The sequence below is a fragment of the Erithacus rubecula genome, assembly GCF_903797595.1.
Source record: "Erithacus rubecula genome assembly, chromosome: 22".
Taxonomy (NCBI): domain Eukaryota; kingdom Metazoa; phylum Chordata; class Aves; order Passeriformes; family Muscicapidae; genus Erithacus; species Erithacus rubecula.
The window spans coordinates 7,467,079-7,485,425 of NC_136674.1; the positions used below are offsets into that span (position 1 = coordinate 7,467,079).

Sequence of the window (18,347 nt, forward strand, 5' to 3'; positions counted from 1 at the left end):
AAAGGGATGGGGAACTTTTCAGTGTTATGGAAATCATGTAGACAGGTACCTGCAATCAGCAGACCCAGTGACAATGAACAAGGAAGGCCCAATCAGCAAAACCAGATACTGCAGCTTTACTGGCAAAAAAAATTCTCAGCAGCAGCCTGGTGTCTTACCTGCTTTGCTCTGCTGTCACTCTGATTCTCAGGCTCAGGGGGAGGAAGAGTTGATGATGTGTTTCCTTTCAACACTTTGAGCAGGTATAATGAGGCACTATAAAAGAAAAGGGGAGAACACAGCAGTTACCACAGTGAAGCTACCCAGGGGCAGAGGCCAAGCAGCACAGGCAGCTTACTCTGTAGCAAAGATGGTTACAGAATCTGACAGGGTCCTTTCTCTCAGCCTAACCCACTCTGGCCAGACCTAAAGACAAAGAAATCTTGGGAAGCTGAATCACTTCACCGTGTGTCACTACTGTCAAAAATCCCCACTATCAGCCTGGTTTCCTCAAGCTCATGCTGTTGACTGGCACTGCTGGAGGAATTCTGCACCTTGCCCAGGATTTCTGGGCCTGCACAGCTCAGCCAGTGCTGCAGCATGGCCTCAGCCTCAGCTGCCATGTGCTGGAGAACTCAGGTGTATCCATTGGGAGTTATGCAGACTTCTGTGCTTTTGGAAAATGCCGTATTTCCTGGGCACTGCTCCACTGAGGACTGCCACAGCTGGGAAGCTGTCAGGAGCCATGCAGCATACACAGCCAGCCCATGCTGCCAAAGTACCATGGTCCTTGCTCTGCCATGGGGGAAATGTGCTGCAGAGCCAGCCATGTCCAATGGCACTGGGCTGACCATGCAACATGGTACCCACTGCACACACACCTGAGCTGAAAAATCCCAGACTGAGTATGAAAGTCCTCATGAAACTGACTGCATGTCACAAGAGAATCTGCTGGTAAATGGCACTTCTATTTACACCAGAGAACAGCAAGATCACTCATCTTTCTGACAAATACATATCTAGCTTGTCCTAATTTTCCTGTATTCTACAGCAAAGGAGAAAATATTGGTATGTACAGGACTTGATCACTATTGCCCTCATTGCACTACCATGGAGACAGTAAACACCATATTTAATGAACAATCATCACAGGTTGACTGGGAATTACACTCATCTCCCTCTGAATCACACATACTGCATTACTCCAGAATAAGCCTCAGGAAAGCACTTCCTACCAGCAGCTGCAATGTTATACCAGACCATTTGTGTATCACAGAAGCTATAAAAGTAATCATCAAAAAATAGGCATGTTTGAAAATGCTTCAGACTGCCAGGACTGACTAGTCCTTATACAAGACACAGATGCTGGTAGCAAGCCTTCTGCAAGGCTCTTGCTTTCCAGACCTCTTAACACACATCACACCTGCACAGATCTCCCAGCATCAGCAGAGATGCTCCTTGTGAACACTCACCTGAAGTAGTAGAGAGCCACTGCAGAGTCAGTGTGCTTGCAGGCTCTCTTGACAAGCCTCTGCACTAAAGCATGCAGATCTTCCTGCAGGGAGGCCACGCTCTTGCAGTACTGCTTGCTGCGGCACAGCGAGTTCCTGCACAGCATTACAACAGCACAAAGCCATTACCCACAGAGAGCTCTGGGGAGCAGATGGCCAGCACACATCACTTTATCAGGGTGAGTGAGAACAAAACCAGAACACAGTGAGTGATAACAGACAATGCCAGCTGTGGCAGGAAGGGTGAGGACACTTAACACTCTTCACCTTCAAGCACAAGTTTAGGCATCAGAGCCAGCTTTCCTTCAGAGCTCCCACAAAGTGGACTGACTACCTCAAACCCTGTTACTTCTCAACTGCTTCTCAACTGGGCAAGAGTGGAGCACTGAAAATGCTTTAGAGAGTGCTGAGGATGTCAAGAAGCGGTGCACAGAGGACACATGTGACACACCTTGTGTTATATCTGTCTAGCTGGTATCATCTCTCACTTATGGTCCTCAACAGAGAATTTGCACTCTGCCCGTCACAGAAATAACTTGTTGAGAGTTTGTTCCAGCCACAGCAGGAACTCTGTAGGCCTGGGGCATTGTTGTGTGGTCTGACTTAGAGGTCAGAGGCCCATGGAAGTATGACATGGCTCCATACCTGCAATACCTGTATTTGTTCTTGAGGCTTCCACCTGCAAATATGTTTGACATTAAGTTCCTTAGCCTAGAAAATCCAGATCCTAATTCCTTTTTTTGCAAGTTATGACTAAGCACTGTGTATGTGTGTGGTGCTGGTAATCTAACCTACACAATCTCTAAGCATAGCAATTACATTCAACCTTAGAAAAACCAGCTCCTGGTGTTCAACCAATACCACAGCTGTTTATCAAATGCCATTGTCTATTATCTGAAGGTCTAAGGATACTCACTTGAAGATACTGGCTGTTTTCTGGAGAACGTCAACCTCCTGCTTGTCAGAGTCTGAGCTCATGCACTGTTCAATCAACTGAAGCAGGGGCTCAATGATATCAAACACCAAGGGGTTCTCTGCTTGCTTAACCAGGAACACTTCAATCAGATCCAACACCTACGAACACAGTTATCCACGTGAGGAGTATGGCAGGTAGGGAAACAAGATGGATTTACCCAGAGCACCTAGCAGTAGGCTGTGCAGCAGCAGAAAGGGGCTGAAGGAAATTATTTACAGCTGAGATTTGTACACATTCTGGTGTAATTTCTTCTGTTAGGGCATGGGAAACTGAAAATTAAAATTTGAAACTGAAGATTAAGAGTTGTCTGTTGGTTCCAACTCCATTTTGTGCAGTGACATCATTTAGAAAGAACAGTTACAAGAATCAGTGTCATCTGGCCAGTCACTCTAACCTGGCACAGGTCCCTGTTAGCACCACTGACTGACAGCTCTCACCCCTGCAAGCCCCCCTTGAATTATAGACAGGATAAAATTAGCATAAAAATCGTCTTATAGAACAGCATCAGAAGGGAAATGCAGTAGAGGCACTGGCTCACTTTACTATTCAGCCTTGGCTAACATGACCCCTGATGCCAATTTCTGGAAGCAGCTGGAGCTGTCCCTGGATGCTGGAATGTCCCAGAAGGTCCATACTGACACCAGGTGGCCTGAACTCAGCATTACAACCAACCAGAGGGTTTATCAAAATCCCCTCCAATTTGACCAACATAACAAGCCAAAAAAGCTTATGTTGCAAAATGACCAGAGGTATTTTATGCATGTCTCACCAAATTTGTCCAGTTTAAAAAAAAACCTGACATCTTTGGGTAGCTGTGGGAAAGGATCTTATCAATTTAAGCATTTCAGATCAGCAAATGAAAACCACAGTGCACTTTTTGACAGCACAATCCTGGTTTTCAAACAGGCCTGTGAAACCCAAACAGTGCTGTGCCAGGTGCTGTACAGAGCCAGAACAATCCAGTCCCAGCTTCCAGGGACTCATGACATATGTGAATGTCCAAGCTGTTTAGTGCTAGGTAGCTCATGGCATGCACAGGCTTCAATTAACATTCTACTAAGGCAGAGGTCTTCTCATCAAACACTTTTCTCCCACCTTAGCCTTGAAATCCCTCCGCAGGATCTTCTCTTTCCGCATTCTGTCTTTCTCATCTTTCTTTGCCTGGATCCGTTTCTGCTGCTCAGCAAAAAGGGCTGAGATGTTCTTGTCAAGAGCCATCATAGCATCATCATCCAGCTCTTCATCACTCTTATCTCCTTCCTTTTGTTTTTAGAAGAGAAAACCCAATACATAACTCATATACATCAAAAAGTCAGTGAGGAGGGAACCAGAGCCAAGACCAGACTCAAGCAGGGATGTAGCTAACCCAGAATAATACTGTAGGGAAGGAAAACATGCTCAGATCCATAAGAAATCTTACTTATATTTCTCATCAGGTAATCTGTCTGCACAGCACTGACATGTAGAGAGGGTCAGAAGAGGAAAGAGACTGAGGTTTTGACCTCTGTGCTGTTCCTCCTTCAGTAAAGAGGTTCATATGTTGCTATGTCTGTGACCTTTATTGGAATCATTAAACCAGATTCTGTCACTGCTATAGTAAGTCTCCAGAGTGGCCTTCAGGGAACACTCTTCCTCCCAGGCCAGCCAACACATAACAGTATCTCAGTGCTTTAGTTCACATCAATCTCATTTATTACAGGCAGGAGCACAAGCTGTGTCAGGCTAGAATGAACAAGCTGAAGTGCTCAAGACATATGAATAATAAATAAACGGACAAGTGACTTATTCCCACAGCTCACCTAAAACCCTGAGCTGTTTCAAGGGCCATACAAAGATGGCTGCAAGGGCCAAGACTATAGGAGTTCAGGTAGGATGAGGGTTACTATCATCTCTGACCATCCCAACCTCCTGGTATCTGTATCAAGGCAGGCAGTGAAAACACACCTCAGTATTCCCTGCTTGGAGAACTTTCATCAGCTGATTGCGAAAATTATCATCAACTTCTTCAGTTTCCTCATCTTCACTGTCAGTGTTGTCCTCATCCGAGGAGTCCTCACTTCCTTCTTCATCCTAAGGAAGGAAAGTTCATCTCCTGAGCACACCATACCAGCCCAGCTCAATTCTCAGATGTGTCACTGCTCAGAAATAAAACCTCAACCCTCCCCTCCTGCCTTCCTTCTAGCCCTCAGAGCCAACTACAGACAGCTCAGATAATGGGGTACTAGATCTCCACAAGAGCTAAAAGTGGAATATAATGCAGACTTCTCTGTCATATTAAATAAGTATCAAAGAGAACTTCCAAGGAAGAGCTCCCATCTGACCCTCCTCTCTGCTGATGCCTGTAATGCCTTGTGGCCTGAATCTCTACAGTCCTTACAAACACGAGCTCTGGAATCCAGCTGGCTGTGCATCACAGCCACGATTCTGTCTGTGACTGCAAAAAGGAGAGGCCTGTGCTCATTTCAGGATGCAGCTATTTCTTCTCAGAAAGGCATCTGTTCAACCAGTCACACCTACAACATGCCAGGGGACTCTAGCATGCATTTCCAACAAGCCATTTCTGTGTTGAAACTTTAAAATTAATCTTAAGAGTGAGAACTGTTTCCCCTAAATAGAGAAATTATGTTAATCTATTGACACAGTTCAGGAGAAACATTAAACATTGAGGATATGAAGTGTTTGTCACTGGCAATGGCATAGTTACCATGTCCTGTGCAGATTTGGTCTTTTTGTTTGATTCTTCCATCACAACAACTGCACTTTCTTCATTTTCCTCTTGGTTAGGGTCAAAAACCTACAAAAAGAGGAAAATTCCATTTTTTCAGTATTTTGGTTTTAAGCATTTCTTGTGTACAACAGATAGAAATTTCAGCACAGTAAACTAGCTGAAAATAATGGAATTGTAAGCAAGAGCATTAACTTTCTGCTTGTTAGCATGCCAAGTTCTTTCTGTAAGTAACAAAAAAGATGGAGAAACCTGAAGAGGCTGGTGGCATTTGCACATCTTGGTTTGCTACAAATAAAGTATTAGGTTCCTCAGATAGTACCTGATAACCCATCTTTGCTCAGTAGGCATCACCTTTCTTAGTGGTATGACCAATTCAGATTTTTAGTGTCACTAATTTTTAGCAACTCTGTGACAAAAGCACCTTTCTAGAAAAAAGAAATGTTACCATTTATACCCACATATAAAATCTACCAGTTATATAAACTGAACCAGGAATTTCTTCAGCCTAAAACTGCCAAATAATACAGCTTGAAGTTAGCAGATCTCAGGCTCCTGTAAAATAAACAATCAAACTCCTCCCCCAAAAAACAATTAAAAAGCACCAACTCTATCTAAACTACAGTTCAAATTCACTAGCACACATCATCGGAGGTTTTCTAAATCAAGTAGACTGTAAATTAAATCCAAAAGTGACATGCTTGCACATAGATCTGTTAGGGACAGAACAGGCAAACAGTACAAGGCCCTAAAATTGCCTCACTTACATCCAGGATCAGCTGCAGGCCCCTCTTGGTCAGGTTGGGGCATATGGATACAAACACACTCTTGGAAATGCGCCGTAAGAGGAGGCTGGGCTGGGCAAGGAGGGAGAGAAGGATTTCCACCATCACCTCAACCCATCCTGGCTCCGAGTTGTCTGCACAGGAACAAACAAACAATGACAGGAAGAGGCATTGGCATATCAGTAAGAAACTACAGAAAAATTCACCAAGGAATAAAAAATAAAATTGTCCTTCTAGCTGACTCTTAAAAGTATCCACTCAGCAACCCAGACCAGAGGCTGGAGGGAGAAACCACAGGGAGAAACATGCTTGAAATGGTCTTCTGTCCACTGCAAAGGTTTATCAGGTAACAAAAGCTACTATTTATTAAATCATTACTTAGATTAGCAGTTCTGTAAGTCACATGACACCTACTTGGCCACATTAAAGCAATTAGTAGCTGGTCAGCAAAAGTATATGCATTTTATAGTGTTTCAGTGAAATCAGAAGTCACAGCAGCCCATGAAAAGTGATGGCATTTGAAATTTGTCCTTTAGTCCAGAAGTTTGGGTATCCTGCTCTGCAACCAACCAAACCACCAAAGAATTGCAGCTTTTATTTTCACAGTGCCCTCAAACTGATTTACACAGATTTCAGGAGAACAAGACCACAGCTAGAAAGGAAATCAAACAATCAAGCCAAGTTTTTTCCTGGTCAAGTCCCAACCTGGAGGGTCGACAGGCCCTAAACAAGGATCAGCCTCCATCTCCAAACATGCTGTGCATACACAGAGGACACATTTATTTTGCTCAGAACCCAAGCTAAGAAGAAAACATGTTTCATGCCTGCTGGGTGTTCGAGCCCACAGCTTTGCCAGGCACACACCACCAGTCCACCACCAGCCATTGGCCCACACAGAACAATGACTCAAGGAAAAGGAACCCCCTTGGAGTGCTCACCCAAACAAGGGCAGCAATGGAGCTCAGCCCTCCTTTCCAACCCACTGACAGTGCAGACAGAGAGCTGCAGCAGAAGACTTCGAATGGCACAGCAAGAGAATGAAGAAAGGATTCTCCTGGGGGTAAGTGCATCAAGCCAGAACCAGTGCAGAGTGCTTCACTAATGAAGAACTGCCATCTTCTTTGACAAACCACTAACAATCTCACTCCCTTTCTTTGTGTAGGAAGGACTTACCAGTCTTCTTCTTCTTGGCATCTTTGCTGAATGCCCTCTCTGTGCAGTTCAGAAGGTCACTCAGAACATCCACTGTTTCAGTCTGATTCTGTTTGATCACAAGCAGACAGTAAACAGTCTCAGAACTCCCTACTACCAACAACAGAAGGAATGTGCTCCAAATCCAAGGACCACTCTAAACAGCTACATATATTACAATCAACTACTACAACTCTTTTGCAGGAAAAAAACCCCATGAAATTAAGTAAAAATTGCTCCAGTCAGCAGCAAATCAAGGGCAGAACTAATGCTCAGACCAAGCTTTGCCCACTACACATCTATAGGCAGTCAAAGAATCACAGTTTATTAGCTGCCAGCTGTCCATTTTCAGAAACCAGAGGTTCTGAAAGGCTGGATCTCTGAACACAGAGAAACTCCCTCCTCACCTTGGTGTTCAGAAAGCCCAGCTAGCAGCCTATTCTATACTACAGAAATATTCATCAGAGATCTTACCTTGAAAAGATGAATGGCCATTGAAAGCAGAAGTTGCTGGAAAGCACCAACTTTGGCACTGTCTGATTTGTTTCCCTTCTTCTGCAGATTCTTCACAGACTGAAGTGTTCTGAAGAAAGAAACCTCTCTGAGTTTTTCACAATTAAAATAGCAAATCATCTCAAATGACCAGACTAAAAACATGATTAGAAGTATAGCACTGTTTGTGTACTTAGCATTTCATTTATTTGCATTGGATACTCTTTTAGTACACAATCTTAACCCAGTAATGGTATCTCACTGAGTGTGAGTTATAAACAAACTGCACTTGTGCACAGACTACATTCCTAATACCACAGCCAATACCATATTTCTTTTGGGGAATCAAACTCAGGAAAGGGTCATTGAGATGTTCGTACAAGCATTATTAAGAGAAAAGATGAGCAGACTGTTACAATTATGTTTGGGAGAAGCAAAAATAGAAAATTACTATCATAGTTAACACATAGAAGGAAGAAAGGAATGGGGTGGAAAAAAAAAAAACCAGAAAGACACTCTGAAACCCAGCCATGGGTGCAGGATCCTAAATGGGAAGAACAAGAACTGCCAGTGCCTGTGAAATTGCTGTTACAGAAACTAGAACAGCAAGAAGCAAAGAGAAAACAACATCTCTTTTACTGTCCTAAAGAGAAAACAAGACCAGGGCTTTCCCACCTTTCTCACTTCACCAACCCAGCACCCAGTTTCCCAAATGCCTCACCTCTCCCAGATATCCCTCTGTTCCTTGGTAAAAGGTTTCACAGCTTTGACATGCTCACTGGAGAGCAGCTTGTTGGCATACTCAACAAGCAGAAAGATCCACAGCTTCCCATCTGCAGTCACACCATGGACGTGCTTCTCTCTCAAGGCTACAGCCTCTGCTGAATCCCCCAAAACAGGCAGGGTGTTTAATGTCTGAAGTAACCTGCAAAGAAAGACAGCCATCTTACTGTCAGAGGAACCAAATGGCCTGCTCCCAGTTTCCAAAGTAATACCCACCAATAAAGCACTCTCATCCCAAAGCTCTGGTCACTCACTGCAGCCCAGACTGACAGTGCCCAACTTTCACCCCACACGTATAGCCAAGATAGTAGTGTAGAGCTCATTATCTTGGTGGCCCTAAGCCATCTGGTGTTATCCAGGACACTATTAACCTTGGCTGTTTCTCACTCTGTGTCCCACCATGTCCTCTGCTTTCCTTCTACTGAGGTTTGGCAATCATCTAAAAACATCCATTGCCAACTCTATCTTCCTTAGTACAGGGAGGGCTGTGGAGTCACCAGCACCTTGCACAAAGAGTGGACAGAAACCACCAGCACAACCCCAGCACCTCCCTCTTGGGTCCTTCCCTTTCCAGCTTGCAACAGAGGCAATGGAAATATTATGGGATAAAGCAGTATGAGCTCAACTCCACACCTGCCATATCATCTCACATATACTCATCAGTTTTGCCATGGTCAAAACATAGATATTTGAAAAATCAATCTCCTAAAAAAAGTCATTTCCTGGTGCTGGAGTCAAAGAAATGCTCTAATAGCAGCCTACCATTCCAAACTTCTTGCCTTGCTGTTCACAAGCTGATATTATCCTCAGGGAAAAAAAGAGAAATTTCCAAGCTTAAAGCAGGCAATCAAATCCTTACCCAAAGAAGTAGTTTTCTGTCTCTGTGTGATCCCGTTCATTTAGGGGCTCTGATGGAAGAACACTAGCCTCAGCTATCTGGGAATTCTTCTTCTTAGCAACAAAGAAAGCATGGAAGAAGCAAAACCTAGAATAGACAGAAACAGGAACAAAATGAAAACACAGATTGGTCATAACAAAGAAAAATTGTGTGAAAACCAAACAGCTCCACATTGAAGGAAGTCCAAGCACTGAAAAAAGCCACTGTTTATAATTAGACTGTTTTCTTGAGATACACAGGGTAAAGAAGAGAAAAAGAAGCTCAGGATCACAAAAGTGAAGCACCAACACTTAAGGTGACAAAACACAATATTAAGGCCATCAGATGTGGGTCACACTCTTTAAAACACTTTAAGTGACAGATAAACACTTACTAAGACCCAATGTTAAAAATAACATCTTCAAGCAGTTTAGGCAAGCAGGAATGGAAAATTCATTGAAAATAAATGGACTAATGTGATTCTAAGTGCCAACTACTTATGATACAGGTTAGTCCTATTATGGAAAAGGTATTTTGAAAACAAAACCTAGCCTCCTAAATGATTTATTATGGAATATTTCCACTACTAGATTTGCCCAGTGTCATGGGGACAGCTTATCTGGAACAGTGCTGTTGGAGCTACACAGAATTATCCCAAGCACATGTGTCTTTACATCAGTCTCACCTGGCAATGTCCATCACAAGGCTCTCTTCTTTCCTGGTTGCACTTTCAGTGATGTTAACCAGCCGATGCATGATCCATCTTCTCAATCGAGCCATCTTCTGCTGTGCTCTTTGAATAAGAGGTGGGCACAATCAGCAGTTTGAACACTAGCCCACCATGAATACACTCTGCACAAGCCACTGCACCAAGTGGTGGCTTTCAGATGTTTAGAGGCTTCACATTAAAACTGGCAAAGTTATGTAGTAACAAAGCAACAGGTACAAAAGAAGAGTATCTTCTCAAGTTTGCTTTTTCCTAGGCAAAAGGCAATCTATTTACCCCACAGAGTCTGAGGATGAGCAAAAAGCACTTCAAGAACTGCAGCAGTCAGTAGAGTGAGGTTTATAGGTGCCAGGTAACACATAACCTGACCTGAGTACCAATGTGTCTAATACACAGATAAAAGAGAGGCACAATTCCTACAAAGACTGAGTGTAGCTCAGTGCCTGTAGTGAAAGGGGAATCCACCAGACATATTCCCCAAAGCAATTGTCAGGGCTAGAAAACGAAGAGAAAAGGCTCTTTTGGTGATTCAGTCTGCTTTGGGCAGGCTAGTATGCTTGCAGAATTTGCAGAATTGAGTTTTATCCCAGCAAAAGAGTCAGATCTAGGGCTAAACTTTCTGAGACAGAGGAAATAAACAATTATCAACTCATGGCAAAGGACCCAGCAAATGTTGAGAGGAAGGTGCAATACCCATGTACTCACATGTCTGCATTTTCCCGGTTCTGTTTTTGCCGGTTACTTGAGAAGTCTAAACAACAGTCCAAGTCTGGCCTGAGGAACATGTCTTTGAGCCAGCAGATGTATTTTTTCAAGGCCACTGCCTGCAGGTGTCTGACTACCTTGGAAGTACTCAAAAGCACTGGCTTCCCTTGATTGGTAAGGGTAGAGAAGCCCATCATCACAGCCAGCTGCCTCTCTGGGTCATCACAGCCACTCAGAAATGTGTCTATATATCCCTCCATTTCTGCAGCAAACTTAAATCCCTGTGGAGACTGAAAAACAAGGAGCAAGTCAGGAACTTCACACTCAAGTCTGAATGGCTCTGTAAATATAAATCACAGAATCAGAATCATACAATGGCCTGGGTTGGAAGGGACCTCAAAGTTCATATCATTCCCAAGCCCCTGCCATGGGCCTGAAGGTACAACTTCCACTAGATCAGATTGTTCCAAGCCCATCCAACCTGGCCTTGAACACTTTCTGTGTAAACCACATGAAATAATTTAGCAAAGTAAATTAAAGTCATGTGTCTTAATATTTGTCCTAAGGCTTACAGTCAGTCATCAATTTCACCTCATGGACTTCCTTTCACAGCAGCAGCCACTGTAAGCAAGCACACAATCCTGCCATGTACCAACATCAACCCTGTCACTTGCACCTTCCAGAGCAGTGAGGCTTCAGCAGGATGGGCCACATGCTGGCCAGTGCAACTAAGCACCCGGGCTGATCAACTCTTTATTTTGGGTGGAAGTTCCAGGATGTTTCTCACATCATCTGCCTTAGAGTTTCCCTAGATTTGGAAATTCCCTATCATTAATTCCAGTCTCAACTAGCAGCCCTGGAGCCTGCTGACCTGAGGGGCTTAGAATAAATGCCACCTCCTCTCCCTGGTGTCTCAGAAGAACTGAGGCATTCTGAAAGAAGGGGGATTTGATTTGTTTAATCTAAAACTGATATCCTGAGGTGTGGATGTTTAGTGCTAAGTTTTATCTTTGGTCCTGCTGCTGCTCCACAAGGCATACAGCTGGCAGGCTTCTGGTTCTGGACACTGTCCAGCAGCAGAGACACCACCAGGACATGTCCCATTCCACCATGCATCTAATTCCCTTAGGGTTTTTAACAGCCCATAGTGTTCAATCTCCCTCTAGGAAAAAAAAAATAAATGCTTAATTGGAGAAATCTCAAAGAGGTGGTCTCATTCCAAAAGCTCAACATATCTTTTTTTTAGATTAATAAAACAGTTTTTTGGTCTACTGTCACATTCAATAACAGTGACCTGGCAGGAGCAGAAACAGAAGTGAAAGTCTAGGGAACACTGGTCTTTTAAATAAAGGGACTATAAACTTGTAATTAACTACAAATCAATCCAATTATAACATAAACATCCCTGAAAGAAATCTCATAGAAAACACAACTTAGCAAGCTTCCATTATTGGAGAACTCTACTTGTGCATCAATATGAAAACTGGGAGAAAAACTCCAGGAAAGACACTGTAAACAGGCTAATAGCACACAACAGGGAGTTCATCAAGCACCTCTCAAGAAAAGCAAATCAGCTTTATTTGCTCCCTTGTTGATTAAAAAAAAAAAAAAAAAAAGTACAATCAGGAGGATAAGTGCCAGTAAATATCAGACTCCAGCTTTGTCTAGTTCCATCTCCAATAATCATTAGAATCCCATCAGGAAGTAAAAGGTAACAGCATTTACTCCTCCAAACAAACAACCTATGTCAAGAAACAAAACAAAACAAACCCCAAAACCAGACTCAAATTCAAACTAAGATCTTTTCTACTCTCTCATCATCAACAATATTAGGAGCTTCTTCCATTTAGTCTCATTGTCCTCAGGGGATTTGTACATTTCAGACAGGAACCAGATTTAAAAAGTCTTGATGCACATGGAAGAACACAGCTTAATTACTGTGCAACAAGCACTAAAAGTAAGAAATAGGAAAACTACTAATGCAGTGTGGATAAATCCTGGAAAAAGCTGGTCCATTTAGGGAGACACCATGGTATGCAGTATTTGCAGAGTAAACCTATACACCTATGTCTGCTCTGATAACAGAACACAAAGATGACACAGACCTACCTCTCCCAAGAGACAACAACTAGTTTTGGGCACACGTGAGGAGGTTGGGGATTGTGTTACCACAAAGAGCCAAGTAAAGCCATTTTTATCAGTATTCCCCTTTTACTTTTCCTCTGTTTATTGCAGATTTGTGTTGTTTGCTGGCTTCCCAGTAGGGAAAGAGGAAGAGGAGCTCCAATTCCAAATAAATTTTGTGCTTAAACCTCAGATGTGCTTATTGAAACAAGCACTAACAAACAAAAGCACGAGTTGTCCCTTTTTGTCTTTGCCTTCTAATGTTCATGCAACACCCAGCACAATAATAAACAAAAAGGAGCTTCTGGACACACAAAAGCAAAGGGACTGTTAAAGGACAACACATGACACTGTCAATTTGCTGAGGGCTGCCCTTCTTCTGCTTCCCCCATCATCAGAGCTTTCCTGGCAGCAGCAATGAAAGCAGGTGGGACAGTGCTGAACAGTTTCCATGCCCTTAAAATAGGTAATGACAATCACAGGCTATACTCAGTCCAGTGCAGCCAGTGGTCATAAAATAACCTTGCTTTTAGTAGGAGTTCAAGGCCTACAATTACAGGTAGGTGGTTTTTTATACAAGATGATTTTCTAATACAAGATGATATGAAACTAGAAGTAGGGCAGAGACAACTTGTGCTCAAGACATGGCCTTCAGCTTTTTCAAAGACCTACCTGAGTGGCTACCACGTGTTCTCCATAGTGCAGCATCACCTTCCCTTTGAGAACCACCTGCAGCTGCTCCATGGACAGCAAGGGGAGAGCACTGCCCAGCAGTCGGTAGCACATGTAACTGAGTGGGAACAAAGAACATTCCCTCAGGCTAAAGCACAGCAGTAAACCCACACACAGGGGTAAGACAGAGAGGAAGTGCTGGGGCAGGGCACAGGAGCATGGAGGGAGATGGAAGTCAAAACCTCTGTCAAGAAACAGAAGGATAACATGGGAAACAATAGTGTAAGTTAAAACAAACCTCACAGGTCCTGATTTCTCCTTCAATAGCCCATTCTCCACAACTTCATTCCAGAACAGTTCAAAGGCACCTTCCTTCAGTGCAACTTGGAGCAAATCAAATGCTACACTGGGCAATTTCTTGTCTTCCTTCTCAGACTTGGCAGCACTTTTCAGCAGCTCTACAAGCCTGGAAGAAGAAATAAAATAATGTGAGAGATCTGATCTGAAAGGGAATTGCTGAAGGTCAAATTCACCCTGCTGAAAGACAGACCATTTCCCAGGAAGTGCAGGCTGTGCCTCCTGGGAGAAATGACACAACTTTAACTTGGGAATCTGCATAACAATTAACACCTAACCCTTAGTAGCACCTACAATTGCAAATATAAGCAGGAATGAGAACCACAGCCACATTTCTCTCACTGCTAGCCAAGAGGACAATAATGTTCATTTAAACCTCCTCGTTTAAGAACTTACCTAGAAGTATTTTCTTTATTTACAACAGTAGGTGAGCCAAACAGCTTCTTCAGCTTTTTAGGTTTCAGAACACCAGGGAATTTCTGCATGCCCACAAGCAAAAGGTGCAGGTTCTCTGGAGATGTGAAGGCTGAAGACAGGTCACCTTGCAAGACGTCAAACAGGACCTCCTCAAACACAGTTTCAGGTACCTAGACAGGAACAAGGGTGAGAGTATGTAAGAAATATCTGAGAGCATTTTACAAACCTGCACTGAAGAAAGTACATTAAAGTATCTGCATGGGAGGACATTTTACTAAAAGCTTGCAGTGTTCTGGAAACTCTAGAAATAGTCTTCATGGCTGACACAAGGAAAAATAAATAATGGATGTGTCCACAACTGCCAGACAGTCCCAGGTGCTTAACCATGGGGAGTAGGACAATATGCTGTCATCAGACAGCAGTTCTGGTCAACTGACTCCAGTTGCAATTATTCTTTTGCTGTCTGACTGCTTTGCCTGTACAGCCAGGCAACCCAGGGACAAGGAAACTCTCTATTTTTATTTGACACTGCTAGTCTTCATATCTACAAATAATATCCCTTAAAAAACAGGAAATAAACCCTTTTCTTTAACTACATACTCAGAGCTCTTTACTCCTTGTCCCTACATAATTTCATTCCCAAAGCCCAAAAGTGAACCTTAGGCTCAGGCTTGGTGCATAAAAAAAGGTGGTTTGATGTTCAGAGCTTTCAACATACATCTATTAAAAAAAGCAGATGCTCTAACACATAACCCAAGCAAGTGAAATGGGAAACAACAGGCTGTGGGATTGTCCACAATGAAGTCCAACTAAGCTAAACCAGAGCACCCTTCCCAGAACACAAGCATCTGCCCACAGGCAATACAGGAACAGCTCCCAGTTTACACTCACTCTTCCACACTCCCTGCAACTTCCAGCAATGAACAAACTAAAGGAAAATCTGACCCCAAAGCCAAGCCTTCTCTTCCTCCTGCCCCACCAACCCCCAGCCCCACAGCTGTCCTGTACCTCAGAGGTGATGTCAATAAGAGTTTTGCGTGGCAGATCTCTGAGGTGGGTTTGGTAATTTGTCAGCTGCTGCAGAAGCTGAATGCTCTCCAGCAGAGCCTTCCGGTCCTAGAAAGGAAAGATAAGCCAAAGCCAGAGGGCATACATCAAAAATAAGCTGAAGGCTCAAGTAATAACCCACTCCTTAGATTTTTATGCCTACTGGCAATAAAAAACACACAATTGTTTCTTGATAGGCCATTCAGCTTTTTCCAAAATCATGTTTTCCAGCTGGGTATGACAACAGATCCTTCCCAGGAGAGGTAGAAACTGCCTGTACTATTTGACACAGTTTCTACATTCTGCTCAGGAACAGACATTAAAAAGGCACATAGAGTCCATGGATGGCAGAAATGAACTGAACTTGATGCTTCAAGTGCCACTGCATGGATTACACAGTGACCTTTCTGTGTCAATCCTCCCTCCACTTCAGAAGCCCCAGAACCAGAACTGACACACCTGAGAGCAGCATTACCTTCACAAGCCGCCCAGACTGGAACAGAGCCATAACTCCAAAGAAGTTCCCAAAAGCAGCATTTCTCACAAGTTTCTGAAAGGAAAAAAAAAAAAAAAAAAAGAAAAAAAAAGAAAATAGGTAAAAATCTACTTACTGTCCTGAGAGGCTAGATTTCACATGCAGCTACATGATCAGTGGAGCAAGTTGGCAGGAAGATCCAGCCTTGAACACCCCACCATGGGAAGAGAACATACTGAAAAGCAACCCCCTGCACAATGTTTAAGAACTGTTCTAGAGCACCTCTCCATCACACTGACACAACTCACCTAAAACAGGGCCAGATGACAATGTCATCAACTTCTAAGCCTTAGAAATATTTGTTATTTCATTTTAGTCACTTGCTTTAACAAGAACCCCAAATCTACACTATATACCAAGACTTCAAAGAATAGAGAACAATTCATTTAAGGTAGCAGTTGACAAATGTTGCCATGAGCTGACTGACTTACTTTTTTCACTTTTTCCAGATTGTGTTTTTCTTTTATTTGTTCCAAAATGCTGCACAGTGGAATTTCCTCAAAGGCCTGCAAAACCTGAGAAGAGAGATGTTTGCTGTTTGCAGTTCTTCCATTTAATGACATTGTATTGAGTTAAGCTAAAATAGAGCTGAACAGTTGATCAGCACCACAGCAGATATGCTGCTTTATCAGGCCAGAATAAAGACAACCAGAACAGTAAAGAGGCACAGAACAGGAAGGAGGCTGTGAGAGCTGGGACAGTGAAGCCTGAAGAAGGCTCCAGGAAGATTATTTAGAGCTTCTTCCAGTGCCTAAAGAGGCTCCCAGAGAGCTGCAGAAGGACTCAGGAGTCCCAGAGTGCCAGGAAAAGGAGGAATGACTTCACATTGACAAAGGTCAATTAGGTTAGAAAGGTCAATTAGGAAGAAATCATTCCCTGTGAGGGTGGTGAGGTCCTGGCACAGGTTGCCCAGAGAAGCAGCAGCTGTGGCTGCCCCATCCCTGGAAGTGTTCAAGGCCAGGCTGGATGGGACTTGGAACCTGGTCTAGAGAAAGGCATCCCTGCCCTGGGGCTGAAACAAGATGATTTTTAAGGTCCCATCTAATCCAAATCATTATAGGATTCAATGCAAACACAAATATACCAGCTGATATTCTAGGGTTTTTCCCTGTACATGGCAGAATAATAATGAGAACATTTTGCTGAAACTGCCTGACCCTGTAACAGAGGTAATCAAACCTTTCATCATGGGCAATGCCCTGATCAAAGCAAGAAACACACAGGCTTTTCTGTTTTCTCAAATTCTCGAGTGAGATGAGGTCTCACACCAGTGGTGATACCAGGTGCTGGAAGTCTTTGCTATATTACACATTCAACCATTGGGGAGGAAGAAAACTAAAGTACTTGTTAAAGAGTGGATATCCTACATCAATCGACCCAGACCAAGACCAAGACAGTTTTAAGAAGTAGTAATAGTACTAAATACAGAGTAATTGAAAACTTGATCAAAGTTGGTAAATTAAGGATGGTCCTTGAAGCAGGACTGAATTCTGTACTACGAATTGTGATATTGGTATAGTTCATAACTTTATAGAAGTTTCTAAAGCAAAGTAGCATCATTTAAAACCACTAGGGTTAACTGTGAGAGCCTTCCCTCCCACGTGCACAGAGGAGAGGCCAGAAGGGAGCCCTCCAGCCTTGCACAGACCGCAAAAGAGACCCTGACCCGCACCGGGAAACACTGACCTGCGCCAAGGCCAAGCTGAAGCCAGGGCGGGCGGCCTCGCGGGTGGCTCCCAGTCCCTCCACCAGCCGCTTCAGGGTGTACTTGAGCTCATCGTCCTGCAAGAGAGACCGAGCTGGGCGGTGTCCGGGCTGCTCCGGGCGCGGCGCGGCCGCCAGCCCCAGGCGCGGAGCGGAGGGAGGAGGGATGCTCCGTGCGACCCCCGGCCCGCCCGCACCCACCGCCCCGCCAGCTCCTCACCTTCTTGCCTTCCCGCAGGTGCCGCAGGAGGCTCTCCGTGGCCGCCAGCCGCACCTCCTGCTCCGGCTTAGCGATGTCCCAGAAGAAGTCGAGGAAGGCGCGGCCCTGGCGCAGCACCCCGCGGGGGTCGCTCACCGCCGCGCCGCCGCCCCGCTGCTCCATCTGCTCCATCTGCTCCGTCTGCTCCATCTCCCCCATCACCGCCATGCCGCCAGCGCTGCCGCACGTGGGGCCGCCCGCTCGCTCCGCCTCTTCCGGGGCAGCGCGGCCGCCGCGGGTCGGGCTCGGCCGCCGTGTGAGCAGCTGCGCTCAGTCCCCCTGTGCCTCAGTCCCGCTCCCCTCACGGCCGGGCCCCAAGTGCTGCTCGGTGCTTCAGCGCCGCTCCCAACAGCGCCTGCCGGCCCTTCGGCCCCGCTCCCTCAGAGCCTCCGCTCCTCTCGGCCCTTCAGTCCCGCTCCCTCAGCGCCTGCTGCTCCTCTCGGCCCTTCAGTCCCGCTCCCTTAGCGCCTCCCGCTCCTCT

General features: G+C 44.5%; 1 protein-coding gene across 2 annotated transcripts in view; it reads right to left on the reverse strand.

Annotated features, from left to right (window-relative positions):
• Positions 1-18,076, reverse strand: part of MYBBP1A (MYB binding protein 1a) — a 52,111-nt gene extending 34,035 nt beyond the window's left edge. The window contains exons 1-21 of one of the 2 annotated variants that reach the window (XM_079324896.1): positions 17,828-18,076; positions 17,590-17,685; positions 16,335-16,418; positions 15,844-15,918; positions 15,330-15,437; positions 14,301-14,491; positions 13,846-14,013; positions 13,548-13,665; positions 10,752-11,041; positions 10,005-10,112; positions 9,302-9,427; positions 8,381-8,584; positions 7,642-7,750; positions 7,150-7,237; positions 5,959-6,110; positions 5,171-5,260; positions 4,411-4,536; positions 3,562-3,726; positions 2,407-2,564; positions 1,452-1,586; positions 159-255 (exon numbers count right to left, since the gene is read on the reverse strand). In XM_079324896.1, coding sequence (XP_079181022.1) covers positions 159-255; positions 1,452-1,586; positions 2,407-2,564; positions 3,562-3,726; positions 4,411-4,536; positions 5,171-5,260; positions 5,959-6,110; positions 7,150-7,237; positions 7,642-7,750; positions 8,381-8,584; positions 9,302-9,427; positions 10,005-10,112; positions 10,752-11,041; positions 13,548-13,665; positions 13,846-14,013; positions 14,301-14,491; positions 15,330-15,437; positions 15,844-15,918; positions 16,335-16,418; positions 17,590-17,685; positions 17,828-18,034 — 2,895 coding nt within the window. In that variant the 5' untranslated portion in view covers positions 18,035-18,076. Of the gene's footprint in view, positions 1-146; positions 256-1,451; positions 1,587-2,406; positions 2,565-3,561; positions 3,727-4,410; positions 4,537-5,170; positions 5,261-5,958; positions 6,111-7,149; positions 7,238-7,641; positions 7,751-8,380; positions 8,585-9,301; positions 9,428-10,004; positions 10,113-10,751; positions 11,042-13,547; positions 13,666-13,845; positions 14,014-14,300; positions 14,492-15,329; positions 15,438-15,843; positions 15,919-16,334; positions 16,419-17,589; positions 17,686-17,827 lie in introns of both variants that reach the window. The other variant, XM_079324895.1, reaches the window with a different exon arrangement.
• Positions 18,077-18,347: the final 271 nt, after the last annotated feature.